Source organism: Notamacropus eugenii, chromosome 5 (assembly GCF_028372415.1).
Source record: "Notamacropus eugenii isolate mMacEug1 chromosome 5, mMacEug1.pri_v2, whole genome shotgun sequence".
In the NCBI taxonomy this organism is placed as follows: Eukaryota; Metazoa; Chordata; class Mammalia; order Diprotodontia; family Macropodidae; genus Notamacropus; species Notamacropus eugenii.
Window position 1 is genome coordinate 48,636,806 of NC_092876.1, and position 16,200 is coordinate 48,653,005.

At 45.0% G+C, this 16,200-nt stretch overlaps 2 protein-coding genes across 3 annotated transcripts in view; both read left to right on the plus strand.

Annotated features, from left to right (window-relative positions):
* Window positions 1-7,784, plus strand: part of SLC25A33 (solute carrier family 25 member 33) — a 28,248-nt gene extending 20,464 nt beyond the window's left edge. Inside the window, exons 3-7 of the mRNA XM_072608791.1 lie at window positions 1,342-1,419; window positions 3,013-3,113; window positions 4,703-4,769; window positions 5,993-6,279; window positions 7,328-7,784. Of these exons, the coding sequence (XP_072464892.1) occupies window positions 1,342-1,419; window positions 3,013-3,113; window positions 4,703-4,769; window positions 5,993-6,279; window positions 7,328-7,530 (736 nt within the window). The 3' untranslated portion in view covers window positions 7,531-7,784. The remainder of the gene's footprint in view (window positions 1-1,341; window positions 1,420-3,012; window positions 3,114-4,702; window positions 4,770-5,992; window positions 6,280-7,327) is intronic.
* A 1,555-nt stretch (window positions 7,785-9,339) lies between these two features.
* Window positions 9,340-16,200, plus strand: part of TMEM201 (transmembrane protein 201) — a 57,659-nt gene continuing 50,798 nt past the window's right edge. The window contains exon 1 of one of the 2 annotated variants that reach the window (XM_072608793.1): window positions 9,340-9,620. In XM_072608793.1, the coding sequence (XP_072464894.1) occupies window positions 9,508-9,620 (113 nt within the window). In that variant the 5' untranslated portion in view covers window positions 9,340-9,507. The remainder of the gene's footprint in view (window positions 9,621-16,200) is intronic. The other variant, XM_072608792.1, reaches the window with a different exon arrangement.

Here is a 16,200-nt window from a genome sequence, read left to right on the forward strand (position 1 = left end):
AAATGGATCGTAATGCTGCAGTGTACTTCACTGATGGCCACAAACAAACGAGATGCTTTTTAAAGTTTTTGATCCATTTGAAAAAATCTTTCTCATGAATTTCATTATTGAAGATAATGGCAGTGGCCAAAGGTATAGCTCATGCTGAAGTGGTATCCACCCGTTACATTTCACTGGACAACCTCAGTATAGGATCCGGCTGAGTTTAGGAAATTTTTTCTTTGAGACTTTACATTTGGTGTAAGAGAAGCACAAGTGATGTGCATGTTCATTGCACATGGGGAGAAGGAAAAACTAAATTGGCTCATGGAGCCTCTTAACCCAGAGTCAAACAGTAAATGCTTCGGTTTATACTTGCCAGTAAGGAACACCTCCTAGGAGTAGAAAATTAAGGGCCATTGTAAGCCACAAACACTACAGTCTGAAAGGGTTAGTGGCAAACACTCTGCAACTCATAGAATTAGCGAGTTGCCTGGGGCATTGAGAGCGGAACGTGACTGAACAAGTGTGACTTAGCCAGGATGTGTCAGAGGGAGGACTTCCAGCCTCAGAGCTTTCTAACTCCTCTGTCTCTTTCCTTTTTGGTTAATTGCAATTTTGTGGGCATTATTGACGCTGACTTATTTCTTCTTGACCTAAACTTTAAAAGCCAGCGTTTTTCATGGGGGAAAACCCTTAGGCATATGTCCAAATTTATTACGGTAGTCTAGGAAGGAAAATTCACTGTAAATATGTCAAGTTTTCAGTCACACCAATCTCCTTGGAGATATTGAACTTTCAGCTGTTACATAGTATGCAGCTATACTGTGAAATGAATGTTTAAAACTTATGCACAAATAATGATCCTGGTATGAACCTGAATGCGTGGTTTTGGAGATTCCTGTTGCTTCAAAAGATAGAGAATGGAATCAAAAAATTCAAATAAAGAACACCTTTTAAACTTTGTATTCTTTGCATGGTGAGCCTTACTTTTAAATGGATGATTTTAACTAAATTCTTTCACCTTATGTTACGATTTTAGCTAATTATATAGGTGCTGGATATTTTACTCCTATATGAATGAAGAAAGGGAGTTGTTTTTCAAAACAACTCAATTATTTCAGAAAATCTATTTAGCACCTTTTATAGACTGTATACTAATGTTCTTTAAGCATATTTTTATACTCGTAGCAAAAAGAGGGTCCCAGTTACTACATTCCGTACTGTTGCAAGTGGACAGAAGTATCCAGTGTGTGATTCTGCCTCTTCCAATGAACTAATTTTGATGGCTAACTGATTAAGTTTCATAATTTTGCATAGGGTCATGCACGTAGGTTTTTGATGGGTGTTTTTATTGTCCAGGTCAATTTTGGAGAAAGAAGGACCAAGGTCGCTTTTTAGAGGCTTGGGTCCAAACTTGGTTGGAGTTGCACCATCAAGGTAAGAATGAGAAAATATTCATATGCCTTATTCTATAAGATGATCTTTTTTAAAAATCAAAGTAATATTGCTAAATTTCTTTATTCATGTGTTGGGAGTATATTAATATTTAATTTATACATTATTTATCCAATAAAATGTTGGAACCATATTATACTTGGAGGTCTGATTACTTATCATTTTATCTTTAGATTAAAAATGAATATGCTCTTCTCTTTTAGACTGAAGCTATCAATTTACCTTTTGTAAAAATACTTCCTTTCATTGTACAGCTTAGTCCTTTACACAGTATTAGATAAAGTTACCAACCAATAGTGTGTTAAAAAGTTTATAATATAGGAGTACATGGAGGAAATAAAATCTCTGTTCTTGCTGAATCTGAGGGATTAGTTCAGTCTTTTTCAAATTTCATGAGTTACCATAGTTGAAATTCATATTCAGCAACATATCAAATGCGTGGAAATGTTGGCTATTTTTGAGTAGATGAAAATCTCTTGGTAAACATAAGCAATAATGAACATAGTTCAAGGGACTTGCGTATTTGAAGATTATATAGGGGACACCATGATCAATAACAGAAGAATGGAGCACTCTAGTGTTGAAACTCAGAAATGGCAGAAGGAGATGAAGAGGAAAAAAGCAAGAAAGAAGAGGACAGTGGTCAGCAAGACATGGGGGGGGAGGATAGGGGAAGTGATGACAAAGAACTGAGATCCCTCTGTGGGAAGAGAGGAGAGGCACACCAGTGAGAGCAGATGCCAGATGGGCTGATCAGAGCACCTTCCACACCCTCAGCCCCTCTGAAAAGGGGCGGCTTAATGTCTCTAACCCTTAATCATCAAGAGAATTCTAAGTTAATTATGACATTTAATGTACCACAGCCAAAGACAGCTTGGATAGAATGCTGGGCTCAGGTCCAAAAAGACCTGGGTTGGAATCCTGCCTCTGATGCTTATTCAATTGTTAGTTTAATAAGTCAGTCAATAATAATTTCTAGCATTAATATAGCAGTTTAGGGTTTACAAATTGCTGTACCAATTGGTAACTCATTTGAACCTCAGAAGAACCCTATAAGGTATTTTCCCCATTTTACGTAAAATTGAGGCTGAGGTTAAGTGACTTGCCCAAGGTCACATAACTAGTAAGTGTCTGAGCCAGAATTTAAATCTTAAGTCTTCATGACTACAAGTCTAGCATTCTATGCACTGTCAGTGCCCTCGAAATTATCTTATGATCTGCATCCATGGAAGGTGTTGCCACACTGGCAATTCCTTTGATAAATTCAGACATTCAATTTGCTAAAGTATAGTATAGTTACAAGAAATTTTCCGTAAAAAAACTGAAAAATTGGACACATACTCATCATTGATCTGGTAAATCCCTCATACGGTATTTCTGCTATTCTGGAAAATACCATTGTGTACAATTCCTGGAGAGACAAGAATTCCCTGCTCTGCCTGAAGTTGATCTTGGCATGGAAGAGCTTTGGGCTTTGTTGCAGATTGATATTACCTTCATTTTTCAGATACAGATGCTGTACAGACTGTTGAGTTCTTTAGCTGTTTCTCAGAGTTTCCTTCTCTTCTCTAATAGGGCTGTATACTTTGGGTGTTACTCCAAGGCCAAAGAACAGTTTAATGGCATTTTTGTGCCTAACAGCAACATTGTGCACATCTTTTCCTCTGGCTCTGCAGGTGGGTCATTTTGGTGGCAGCTGAATAATTCCTCCCCTGAAGCACTGGAATTGCTGTATTATTGACTGTGTTTAAGTTAGCTGGTCTTCTTTTGTATTTATTTCTCATGAAAGAGGGTAGTCTGAAACTTCACGGCATTGCCTTCAATAAGTGTATTTGGGGACTTTCCCCTATTTCTTTCAGACTAAAACGTTTATTCTCTGGTTCATACTTCACCTGACATGTTACTGACCTTCACTGGCTTACATGTTTCTTTATAAGGTATTTTGATGTTTTTTTGTGTATGGTTTTATCTCCCTGATTAAATTGTAACTTTTCTCCAGTCTTAGACACTTCAGTCTTCCATGTCTTTGGTCACTCCACATAATTTCCGCACGTAATTTCCCTCACATAATCAATAAATCCAAGTTTCGAATTACTAATCCAAGTTTTACGTTCTTAATTTTTAAAAATGTTGAGTCCTTATAATGAAGTTTTTTAGCCTTTTGTTTTTATTCTCCTTTTTCTGGAATTGTGATTGCTGAGGAAATAAATAGAAAAACTACACTTTTGAGAAAGATGTTTTCCAAAAATTCTTTGGAAAAATCTGTATACACACCCCAGATACATTTTATGATATGGGGGTAGAGGTGGCACAGTGGATAGAGTCCTGGACTTGGAAGCTGTCAGGGAAACCTGAATTCAGATCCTTTCGCAAGCACTTAACTGTGTGATCCTAGGCAAGTCACATGAAAACTCTCAGGCCGACTTTTCTCCTATAAAATGGAGACAGTAACAGCACCTCCTTTGTAAGGTTCTTGTGAGGATGCTTGGAAAAACTTGCCTATGAATAATAGAATGAGGATCCTGGACAACTTGCTGTGTGTGGTAGGAGGCTGGCTGGGAGAACTGGCATTTGGTTCAACACATTTCCCTAAGTCAGTACCAGGCTGGTACTTGTGATCCTAGCTCCCCCCAGGCTACCCCAGAGCTCAGAAGAAATAGCAGCAGCGCCACCTGCAGGTTTGAGGTGTTGCTGGTTCAGGACACAGTCGGGCGAGGCCAGTTCTTTAGAATCTTTGAATCGTAGTGTAACATCAGAATGAGTTGACCTTGAGTCATTCACCACTGGGCTGCCAAAAAGTCCCTCCAAATTCTGAGATTCTGTCAGACATTTCAAATCGTAGGAAGTGTGACTTCAGTCTATCAGCCCTTCAGTTGATAGTAGTAACTATGGGCAGACTATAGCTGCTTCTAGCTGTCAGTTTGCATTTACACAATTTGAACAAGTACCTGGTTTATACTCTCCGTTCTCTTCAGTGATCTTAGTGCTAGGTGCCCACACAATGGATGGAGATTATTCAGCCTGGGGTCAGGAGGACTTGAATTCAAATCCAGTCTCAGACCCTTACTCCATGTAAGACGCAGGACAATTCAGTTAACTAACCTCTGCTGTAAAATGAGGATAATCACAACATCTACCTCCTGCGGTTGTTAAAAGGGTCAAGAGATCATCTTTGTAAAGTGTTTAGCAAAGCTCTTGGCACACAGTAGGTGCTGTATAAATGCTTTCTCCTTGCCCTTACGGTTGTACTATGTTTCTCTTTTAGCTTTTATCACAAATACCTTAATGAATCCTATATGGATGGTTAAAACCCGGATGCAGTTAGAACGAAAGTAAGTAATTCATTGAATTTTAGTTTCTAAGTCTTTTAAAACCACCTATATATGTTTGTTCTGCATATGTGTCCGACTGCATATTGATTGACAAAGGATTTTTTTTACCTGTGTATAATACTCAGTAACTAAATAAAAGATTGTTTAATGATGACTCAGAGGAAGGCTATCATAAACAAGAACCATTTTCCTTGGACTTGCCTCTGTATCTGGTGTGCCCTACAGAGTACTGCTAGGCAGTTTACAAATAATTAAAATTTTGAGTATGGCATACATGAAGTTTTGCTTATTTCCATATCCCTAATTGGTTGGTAGCAATCTGCCTGTTAGTCCTGAAGGTGGTTTTTTCCCATACAAAGCCTCTGCTTTTAGATACTGCCATCCACAGAGGAAGGAAAGCTTCCTTAGCACTGCAGTCCTCGGCACCATGGTTGTCCAAAGCAGCATCTGCTCTCTCAATTTGAATGAATTTCTTTTTTGCCTTGTCAGCAACCTCACTGTTCAGCTTTTCTTTTTGTATTCCCAGCCTCTAGCACAGTCATTTGTACCTAGCAGGTGCTTTTGATTGATTGAGTGAATGAAATTGGAAACAAAACTGTACACAGAAAATGCCAACATCAATGAAATTCATCCATCAAAATAAACCTCCAAGTGTAAAGACATAGTAATTCATTAGGATAATGTTCCTCAAAGTCTTATTTTGTCTTATGACTGGGTTTATGCCAGAAACTGATGTTTCAAAATTTGTATTATGGCATTTCCTCTCTGGTGTTAATTAATTTGTCTAATCTTTTTATTTTGTTTCATACACTTTATGTCTATATAACATGGGAAGATGTAGTCTTGCCATGATTATTTTCTTGTTTAGGTGCTATAAAAAGTTAAGTTGATGTGACAATTCAACCCAGGTGGTTAGTGTGCCAGTCTTGTTTAGTGCAGCCAGTTTTTAAAGTGGCATATGCAGAACCCCTGATACTTGATTTGTGTGGAAAATTCAGGTTTGAGGGTACAGGGAGAAAAGAATGATTTTTTTCTTCTGAGCTCTGCTTGAAGGTCTGATGGTTAGCAGGAGTCCAAAATCTATTATCACTGTCAGTCTTAATCACATATAAATGTTGATTAGAGGATCTTCATTCTAGTTTTCTAAGTTGGTAGTTTGTTGTAGTGGTAAGAATTAAAACTAATCTGTATGTTAATTGCTCTTTTATTTTTTTCCTCTGCAGAGTAAGGGGCTCCAAACAAATGAACACTGTCCAATGTGCTCGTTACGTTTACCAGACCGAAGGCATTCGTGGATTCTATAGAGGATTAACTGCCTCGTACGCTGGCATTTCTGAGACCATCATCTGTTTTGCTATTTATGAAAGCTTAAAGAAATGGCTAAAAGAGGTCCCGTTAACTCCCTCTGCAAATGGAACTGAGAGAAGCAGAAACTCCACCAACTTTTTTGGACTTATGGCTGCTGCTGCTATTTCGAAGGGGTGTGCTTCCTGTATTGCTTATCCACATGGTATGCTGTTGGCCTTCAGCTAGCAGGGTAGTGAACTACTGAGAACATAGGGCTATATGGAAAACATTCTTTCAAGGGAGTAGTTATTTGGAGTTTGCAAGGCAGAGATAATGATTAAAGTGGTTTTAGATCTTATTTTTGGAATTTTTTAATTTCATAAATATGCCCTCAGAAGATGTATTACTACATATCTATACACAGTAATGAGAGTGTGTAATGAGCATAGGTAAACTGTGAAAATTCACCTTACTGCCCCTCCTTGTGGATAGATGGTCATCCTCTATTTTTAATATGCATAGTTTTGTTTCTGCCCAAGAAATGGGGGAATCCTGCACTTATGAACAGGCCATTATCCAATCCAGTAAACATTTACTAAGTGCCTACAGTGTGCCAGGCACTGAAACATTGAGAATACAGCTAATAAAAAAGCAGCCCCTACCGTCAAAGGGGGGATACAACACACAAGGCAAGAAAGTGGGAGTGAGGAAAGGTTGGTGCACAGGACAGCAGGGGCTTCCCGGCTTTGGGGGGGTGATCTGTTCTGTGCCAGACCCAGAGATGCAACGCGCAGTGCTCCGAGAGTCCATTGGGAGGAGTTTGATACTGAGCCCTCCAGAAGAGAGGGGAGCAGAGGAGGTGGGAGTTGGTATCCAGGCCTCATTAGCTGCTTGGTGGTAGGATTAGAGGTGGAAACAGATGCAGAGTGGAGTGAATTATCACAGGCAATGACAACGTGATGTCAATGGCAAAAGCTTAGACTAGGAATCATGGCTTTTGGACCTTATCACCCAGCAGTTATGAAGTGATTCCTGTGTGTCATGTACTGTGATCAGCACTGGAGGAATCAGAGTCCTGTCCCTCAATCAGCTTGCACCTACCATTGTGGGGGTACAATATGTAAATAAAGAAGTGTGTACAAGCTTTAGAGAGGGGAGAAGAATGGTAGCCTTCTGTCTTTCCCTGGCTGTAACCTCTCTGATCACGCTGCAGTTTTTTTATTTGGACATAGTTTTCATCTCCCCCACTAAATATGTATTTCTCCTTGTAGAAGTGATAAGAACCCGACTTCGAGAAGAGGGCACCAAGTACAAGGCTTTCATTCAGACCGCCCGCCTGATAGCACGAGAAGAAGGCTATCTGGCTTTCTACAGAGGACTCTTTGCGCAGCTCATCCGGCAGATCCCCAATACCGCTATCGTCTTGTCCACCTACGAGCTCATTGTGTACTTACTGGAAGACCATACCAAGTGATGGGCCGGGAATGAGCATTACAGGAAGCAAACAAAAACTGCAGGGCGGTTTCTCCATTGATGTTGAGAGTTTAAAGAGACTGATGCAGGAAGGGCTGAAACTTCTCTGGCTCTTGTCACCTGCTGGACTTTTCCTTTTGGATTCATGCTTTCTGGAAGGTTTTAATTCATTAACGTTAATAGTTAATTACAATTTTTTAACTTAAGAATTCAGAATTAAGCAGCTACTAAATTAAATCATGCTATTTAATTTAAGTATAAGTTTTGTTTGTGTCCTTCTTTTATGTTCAGTTGTACTATCATGTTGGGCATTAATTTTTTTTTAGTAAAAATGTGCTCCAGAAGGAGGGCTGATTTGTAATCTGCCCAGATTCCACCCTGCTGGTGTCAGTCAAACTTCAGCGTTGACAGCATGTGGACCGGAACAGATGGGGTCTTGTTTTTTCCTCAGTTATATTTCATTATTTTTTCATGCTGCTTATAGCCCAGGCTTTCAGACTGCTGAGATCAGCAAAAATGTTCAGCTGTCTAGAAAGAAAACGGTTTAGATTGTGAAATTATTTTTATGGCCTTGTAGCCACATCCTCACTTCATCAAAAGCATGCCGCCTGCCCCTTCAGCCCATGGGCACACCTCACCCTACAGACCTGCCAAAAACAATTTTGTAAGTGAGCTTGGACTAAAACCACATGACGACAGCCTCTTGAGGTTGGCTTTGAATGTATATTTCGTAGGAAGTCTGGTTTTCTAACCATTTGCCTAGATCTCCAGCAGAAACTCTACAAGGCAAGGGCATTTCTTTCACGTCCTAGGAGTTGTTTAAGGTATCTTGGAGCTGCTAGTAACGAGCGTGAGAAAAGGGCACACTCCTGGTGCCTCCTCTTGTACACGTGCTGTTTCAGTGTAATAAAAACACGGACTTGATTGGAACGGAGAGCTCGGTGCTTCTTGTAACCAGTCTCGTGACTAGGATGCTAACGTTTCGCACGCAGGGGGTTTGCAGCCGGCTGCATTCCAGGGTTACATTGTCTCCTTCGCTGGTCAGGGAGCCTTCTCCGAAACTGCTGTAACTGCGGGCCGAGAAGCCATGAACAATAAACAGTCACAGCTCCACCGGGGCTCCGCTGTCCTTGTGTCCGAGCGGGCTGGGGGGCTGGGGGAGCCGGCCGGGGCCCTGCGGAGGAGGGGGACGCGAAGCGGCGTGCTTCTGTTCGGGTGCGTGGGGGGAGGAGCCCAGCCGGGGCTGGGGCGAAGCTGGTTAAACTGAGGGCTCGGGATCTGGGTGCAACGCTCGTCAGAGCGGACGTCTCCGGGCATCGTTCCTGTCTGCCTGCCGGGAGTGTTACTACAGGTGTGGGTGGGCGCGGTGCGGTGGTGGCAAGCTCAGCCCCGGCTAGCTGCAGCTACACTGGGCTGGGCCCCCGGGGGTGGGGGTGGGGGGGCGCCGGGCGGGCCCAGCCCAGCGCGCCAATGAAGAGAGCCAGCCTTGGGCCAACGGGGAAACCCAGGACCAGGCCCCCAGCCTCCCTCCCTTCTCCCACCATCCGGGGCTTCAGGGGAGGCTCCCGAGGTCGGGCCAGACGTGCGTGCCGCATCCCGACGCCCGGGGTCCCGCAGTTCCCGGGGCGGACGCCGGGAAAACGAGGGGGCGGGCCCTGCGCCGGCCAGTAGCGGCCCTGCCCCGCTCGGCCCGCCCCCTCGTCTTCCCGCCGCCTTGATTGGCTGCGCGGCGGGCGCGCGCCCGCGGCGGGGGGGCGGCGGGGCGCCGCTGCCAAAGCGAGGCGGAGAAGGTCACGGCGGGAGGCGCGCGCGGCGCCGGCACGTTCGTGCAGCGAGCGGGCGAGCTTGCGGCTCTTGGCGTCGCCCCGCAGCCCTTCGCGCCGGGGCCCCGCCGCTTTGTCTGCCCGGCCCGGCCCGGCCGCCCCGCGCCCCTGCGTTCGGCCCGGTCTGGCCGCGGGCCGCGGCGGGAGGAGCCACCATGGAGGCCGTGAGCGCGCTGCTGGCCGGCTGCCCCACGGGCGGCCTGGCCGGCGGCCTCGGGGTCACCGTGTGCGCCGCCGCCGGCGTGCTGCTCTACCGGATCGTGCGCGGGTGAGTGTCCCGGCGTCCCCTGCCGCGCCCCTCCTCCGCCGGAGACGCCCAGGGCCGCGCGGGCCGCCGGGAACCGACCCGGGACTCGAACCCAGGGCCTTGGAGGCCGGGACTGGCCGCCCCGTGGGAGGGGGCGGGGCAGGGACCTGGCTCCAGGCGCGGGGCGGGGGGAGGGGGTGTTCGGGCGAGGCCGACCTCCAGATCCCACTCGGGGTTTTCTTGGCAGAGATACTGCAGCGATCTGCCATTTCCTTCTCCGGCTCCTTTTGCAGATGAGGAAACTGAGGCAAGCAGGGCTAAGTTCTGGTCCAGGGTCCTACAGCTAGGAAGTGCCCGAGACTGGACTTGAACTCGGGGCTTCCCCACTCCAGGCTCTATCCTCTACCCTCCCAGCCACCTCGCTGCTCATGGGGAAACTGAGGCCCCAGGGCCCCACGCAGCCCGCAGGGGCGCCGCTCCCCTCCCTTCTGGACCGCTACTGCCGGTTTGGTGGGCAGTCATGGGGAGGGGGCTCATGCTCACCTTTCCCTTCCTGCACCTGCTGCCCTTTCCTCTAACAAGACTCTCCATCTCCCGACTCAGGCATTTCCTCTGGCTGTGCCCCATGCCTGGAGTGCCCTCCCTTCCGTCCCGGCTCCATCGCCTTGGCTTCCTTCCAGTCTTAGCTAAACAGGAAGCTTTCCTGGATCTTCCTTAATTGTATCCAATTTATCCTGAGCACTTAGAAAAGTGCAGGGAATATAGTAGGCACTTAATCGATGCGTATTGATTGAATGATGTGTGCGTTTTCCTATAATAGGATTATGTTATTCTTGTATAGCTTAAAAAAAAAAAGGATTTCCTCCCTTGCTGGGGCAGAGGGATAGTGTGACTGGAGTGCTAGGCTTGGAGCCCGGAAGACCTGAATTCGGATTCCTCTGTGACTTTACTCCCTTCCTTCTCTGTAAAAGGAGGAGGCTGGTGTCCAATTCAGATATAAAAGGGGGCCCATGGATCCATGTGATAGGATCCTTTTGGGACACATATTGATCATGTCTTGTTGTCTTTTTACTTATTTTGTGAAATGTTTCCCAATGACATTTTAAACTGATTCTGGAGGCCCCTGTGAGCATTCCTCTGGATTGATGGCCTTGTCTCTGAAGTCCCTTCTGGCTGTAACTCTCCAGTTCGCGTTTCCAGATGAAAAAACAAATGCTTAGTAGGTACAAAGTGTCCGATGGGCTTTGGACCCAAGTATTCTTTCTCAGAAGGGAATATTTGCCTGATGCCTTCCCATTTCCTTCTTATGTGTGTACATTCTGTATGTATCTGTGTATCTGCACACACCCAGATGTTTGTGTGATGTCCTCCCCACATGGGAACATTCACCACCAGAGAGCAGGGATGGGGATTTGGTTGGTTGGTTTTTGCCTTTCCAGGTATTCCCAGCACTAAGCACATAGTAGGTGCTGTTAAGCTATCAGAAGTAGAGATCGCCTGACTATACCTTCCCCTAAACTGTAACACCTATCATGCGGAAGTACCTCATGGGAATGTGGAGAGGGTTAAATGAGATAATTACTTCTAAAGTGCTTTTCAGACTTTTAAAGTGCTATATAACTGTCAGTCACCGTTGTTGTTATCATCACCATTCATAAACAAGGTGTGATTCATTGTGGCAGAACCTGGGAATAAACCTCCTTTCCCCCCAGGCAGTAGAAAATCACTAGGGCCACTACATAGACTGCCAGATTCCAAAGCCAGTAAGTTCCCAGATGTTTAGGGGGGCTGCTCAGAATCTGAGGCTCTCCTTCAGCTCGATTGTTCATTTGGCTCTCCCCCTGGTTTTCTCTCTGACGGCTCCAGTCCCTCCTCTTGAGAGATAGGAAGAGACCCTAGAAATAAGTGACAGAGAGCAAGGCCTTCCCCCCTTGAGGACCTTGAAGATCACCAGGATTGTGACTCCATTGGAGGATGGAGAACATCACTATCCTGCTATTTATTTCAGCCGTTCCCCAAGGAGATCTTAAATCAGTTGCTTCTACCTGGTCCTGCAAACTGCTGGGAAAGGAATGGAGAGCCAGGAGGGGGCCCAGGGTAAAGGGAGGGTAGGGGTTGGCTATAGAGATGGGGAATTGGAGGCAGAAAGACCTGGGTTCAAATTCTGCCTCTGGTACTTCCTAGCTGTAGGACCCTGGGCCAATCACTTAACCTCCCTGATCCTCCTTTTTCTCATCTGTAGAACCAGACTAGATAAGCCTCTGAGGTCCCTTCCAGCTTTCACTTTGTGAGCCTTGGGAGTTTGGGGCAGAAAGGCACAGGATATTTGTGTCTCTTCCGTCTATTGTGGAATAGCCTCTCATTGTCTGGATTGCAGAACTGTCAGTCAGCCAGCATTGATTAAGCACCCGATGAGTGCCAGGCTCTGTAAATGCTGGGGATTACAGAGAAAGACCAAAGACAGTCCCTGCCCTGGAGGAGCTTCCCATCTGATGGGAGAGACAACATGCAAATGACCGTGCGCCAACCGAATATGTGCAGGATAAATTGAGGGAAGGTGCCGTCATTGGGGGACATCAGGAAAGGCTGCTTGTCCAGGGAGGCTGGGAGGTGCAGACCAGGGGCCAGGCCTGGGGCAGCCATAGAAAGATCAGAAGGAACGTGGGGTGTCTTGTGGGAGCTGGAGCCTGGTGTCATTCCAGGGCTCAGAAGGTGGGGTCATGGGGTGACTGGGTCACCAAAGAAAATGAGACTCATTTTCCCCACCTGTAATGCCCACCTCTCAGGGTTATGGTGGGAGGCTTAGGTGAGACCTTAGAGGCCATCATCCATCAAAGCTCTCTGGTTTTATAGATGGGGACACTGAGCCCCAGAAGTTAAGTAATTTGCCTAGCATCACCCACTAAAGATGTTTAATAAATCTATATGGACTTGAATTAAATGCAGTCTTCTCTCAGCTCCAAGGCTGGTGTTCGGTTTCTCTTATGTTTAGAAAAAATCCTAGAAGTGCCACTTTTTTAAAACGACAAGAGCTGGGGTTTGAGACCTGATCGAGTCATCACCTGGTGCTCCCTGTCCTTGTCAGCTCCCTTCAGTCCTTGATGACCTTGTATAATTGGGGAGGGGACCCAGGAGCAGCGTGGGGGCAGTGGAACCTTTGATTTTCTAAATGGGATCCTGGCCGGCTACCTTTCATCCCCTCTCAGATTTCCCCATGGTCCAGCTCTAGCTGGCCCAGGTCAGGGCTTCAGAGGCCAGGCCTGCCCAGCTGAGGAAAGCCCCCAGGACTCCCTTCCCTGATTCCTGGGCCGAGCCCTTTCTGCCAAAGGGGCTCGATGGTAGTGGTCATTCTCTGCCTCCCAGAGCCATTATTACAACAACACGACTTAGTTTTGTGGGCAGTGGCCTTTAGGAGCAATCAAGTGGGGAGGTTATTTTTAAAGTAGCCTTTTTAGTATAAAATTTTTAAAAGATCAGCAACTCAGTAAAGAACAGACATGAGGATGCTGTATGAAAGTGGGAACTTATGTGGTATGGGGTTTATGTTGTTTTGAGAAAAAGTGTGGGGTGTTCTTTTAGAAGGTAATAGTGCCCTAGGGTTCTTTGGGGGGGGCTTTGGATGAAAAGTTGTAGAAAATGGGCAGAGGCCACCCTGGGGGGCAAAGGCTAAGTGCTTTCCAAACATTAGCTCCTTTGATTCTCAACTCTGGGAGGTAGGTGCTGTTAGTGTTCCCATTTTGTAGTTGGGGAAACTGAGGCCAACAGAGGTGAAGTGACTTGCCAGTAAGTGTTTGAGAACAGATTTCACCTCAGGTCTTCCTGCCCTCAGGCCCACTGCACCTACAGGTACCATCTCACTGGGTGATACACTGGAGAGTCCCAGCAGTGCGAGGGTGGCAGCCTTCCGGGGCAGGGCAGGGGGTTTCCTGTCTGTCTCAGGCCTGGCATTTGGCTTTAGGGTAGGAAGTCAAAAAGCCCTTCTCTTGGTTATACACCTGGAAGGTCCCAGAATCAAATAAACACTTGGTAAAGCACTTTGCTGTTATTGTACTAGAGGGAAAGTGAACGTTGTGGGAATTCTTAAGACAATTTAGGGAACTTGAGTCCTTGTGAAAATGTCCCTTCTCTCTTCAAAAGGAGGAATGAGATGGGCCTTCCTCCCTCACTTCTTCCTTTTTAAGTGAAATTAGCCTCTTTACTAAGTGCTTTGGAATAGGCCAAGGCTGCACCTGTGATGTCATCTACTGTGGAAGGGTGCATGGCCTTCATCATTGCAGATAGGAAGAGAGGAAACCAGTGTTTAGTAAGGACCTACTGTGTGCTGGGCACTGTGCCGACCCTTGCTAACGGGATCTCACACCAGCCCCCAGAGGAAGGTGCTGTCAGAGGCAGCTGTTGGCACAGTGGACAGAGTGAGGGGCCCAATCAGAGGAGACATTGATAAAACTGAAATTAAGAAAACTGTTAAACCTAATAAATAAAACTAAGAGCTGGTCTTAGGAAAAAAATTGGTCAATTTGATTAAAAAAAGACAGCAGAGAACCAAGTTCAGTATCAAAAATGAAAAGGGCAAACTCACCTCCAACAAGGAGCAAATTAAAACAGTAATTAGAAATTACTTTGCCTAGCTGTATGCCCAGAAATTTGACAGTCCAAATGAAATGGATGAATATTTTTAAAAATACAAATTGCCCAGATTAACAGAAGAGGAAGTTAAATACTTAAATAACCCCATCTCAGAAAAAGAAATTGAACAAGCCATCAATGAACTCCCTAATCCCGATACCAGAAATGCAGGGCTGATTCAATATTAGGAAAAGCATCAGCATTATTGAGCATATCAGCAACAAACCTAACAGAAACCATATGATTATCTCAATAAATGCAGAAAAAGCTTTTGACAAAATGCAACATCTATTTCTGTTGAAAACACTGGGGAGCATAGGAATAAATGGAGCCTTCCTTGAAATAATAAGCAGTATCTACCTAAAACCATCAGCAAGCATTATATTCAATGAGGACAAGCTAGATGTATTTCCAGTAAGATCAGGGGTGAAATAAGGATGTTCCTTATCACTGCTGTTATTCAGTATGGCACTAGAAATGTTAACTTTCGCAATCAGAGAAGAAAAAGGAATTGAAGGAATTAGAATAGGCAAAGAAGAAACCAAGTTATCTGTCTTTGCAGATGGCGTGATGATGTACTTAGAGAATCAAGTGAAAAACTACTTGAAATAATAAACACCGATAGCAAAGTTGCAGGTTACAAAATAAACCCACATAAATCATCTGGATTTCTACATGTTACTAACAAAATCCAACAGCAAGAGATAGAAAGAGAAATCCCATTTAAAGCTGTGGTAAACACTACAAAATACTTGGGGGCTTACCTGCCAAAACAAACCCAAGGACTATATGAATGCAATTCCAGAGTGAGGGGCCCAGAGTCAGGAGGGCCAGAGTTCAAATTTGGCTGTGTGAAATGGATAAATACTTTTAAAAATACAAATTGCCCAGATTAACAGAAGAGGAAGTTAAATATGTAAATAACCCTAGGGCCAAATGTATTTACAAGTGAATTCTATCAGCCATATAAAGAACAGTTGATTCCAATACCATATATAAACTATTTGGGAAAATTGGTGGAGTCCTCCCAAACTCTTTTTATGAGACAAATATGGTCCTGATACTTAAACCAGGCAGAGCTAAAACAGAAAGAAAATTATAGACCAATTTCTCTAATGAATATGATGCAAAAATTTTAAATAAGATGTTAGCAAAAAGAACACAGCAACTTATCATGAGAATAATACCTTATGATCAGGTGGGATCTCTGTTTGCCTTAGTTTCCTCAGCTGTAATGCGGGGATAACAACATCTCCCTCCCAGTGTTGGTGGGAGGATGAGATAGTTGTAAAGCATTTAGTACAGTGCCTGACACATAAGTGGTGCTATGTGAATAAATGTGTGTTCCCTTCCCTTTTCCCCAGTTGGGAAAACTGAGTTACACAGAGCTTAGGTGACTTGCCCAGAGTGACTCTGCTAGTAGGTGACTGAGGCCAGATTTGAGCTCAGGTCTTCCTGACGCCATACTTGATGCTTTTCACAATTTCCAATCTTAGAGAGTTGTCTGGGGCCCAGAGATGGCGACAGTCACAGCCAGCTTGGTCTTCAGTTGGGACTGCGTTACTTCTTGCTGGTTGCCAGGACAGGTTTATATCTCCACTATACTAAACCACCTCTGACATGTGTGTACGTGTGTATGCGTGTACGTATACATATACACACACACCTGTATGATCAGAAAGAACGATGAGTTGTGGGTTGAGAGGACATAGGTTCATATATTGGCTCTGCAGTTTATGGCCTCTGCAACCTTAGATAAGCCATTTTCTTCTCTCTTGGCCTCAGTAGCCTCACCTATAAAAATGTGGGGTTGGACTAAATGCCTCTCTCTGAAGTCAGAGGGCCTCTGGGAATCTGCTAGGCCTCAGCTTCCCCATGTGTAAAATGAGGCCCCTTCCAGCTTTCAGTATTGGGGTCTGGCATTTCATGTCCATTGTTGAAGATCACATCAAGCCCCTGGAGAGAAAGAAGCTGC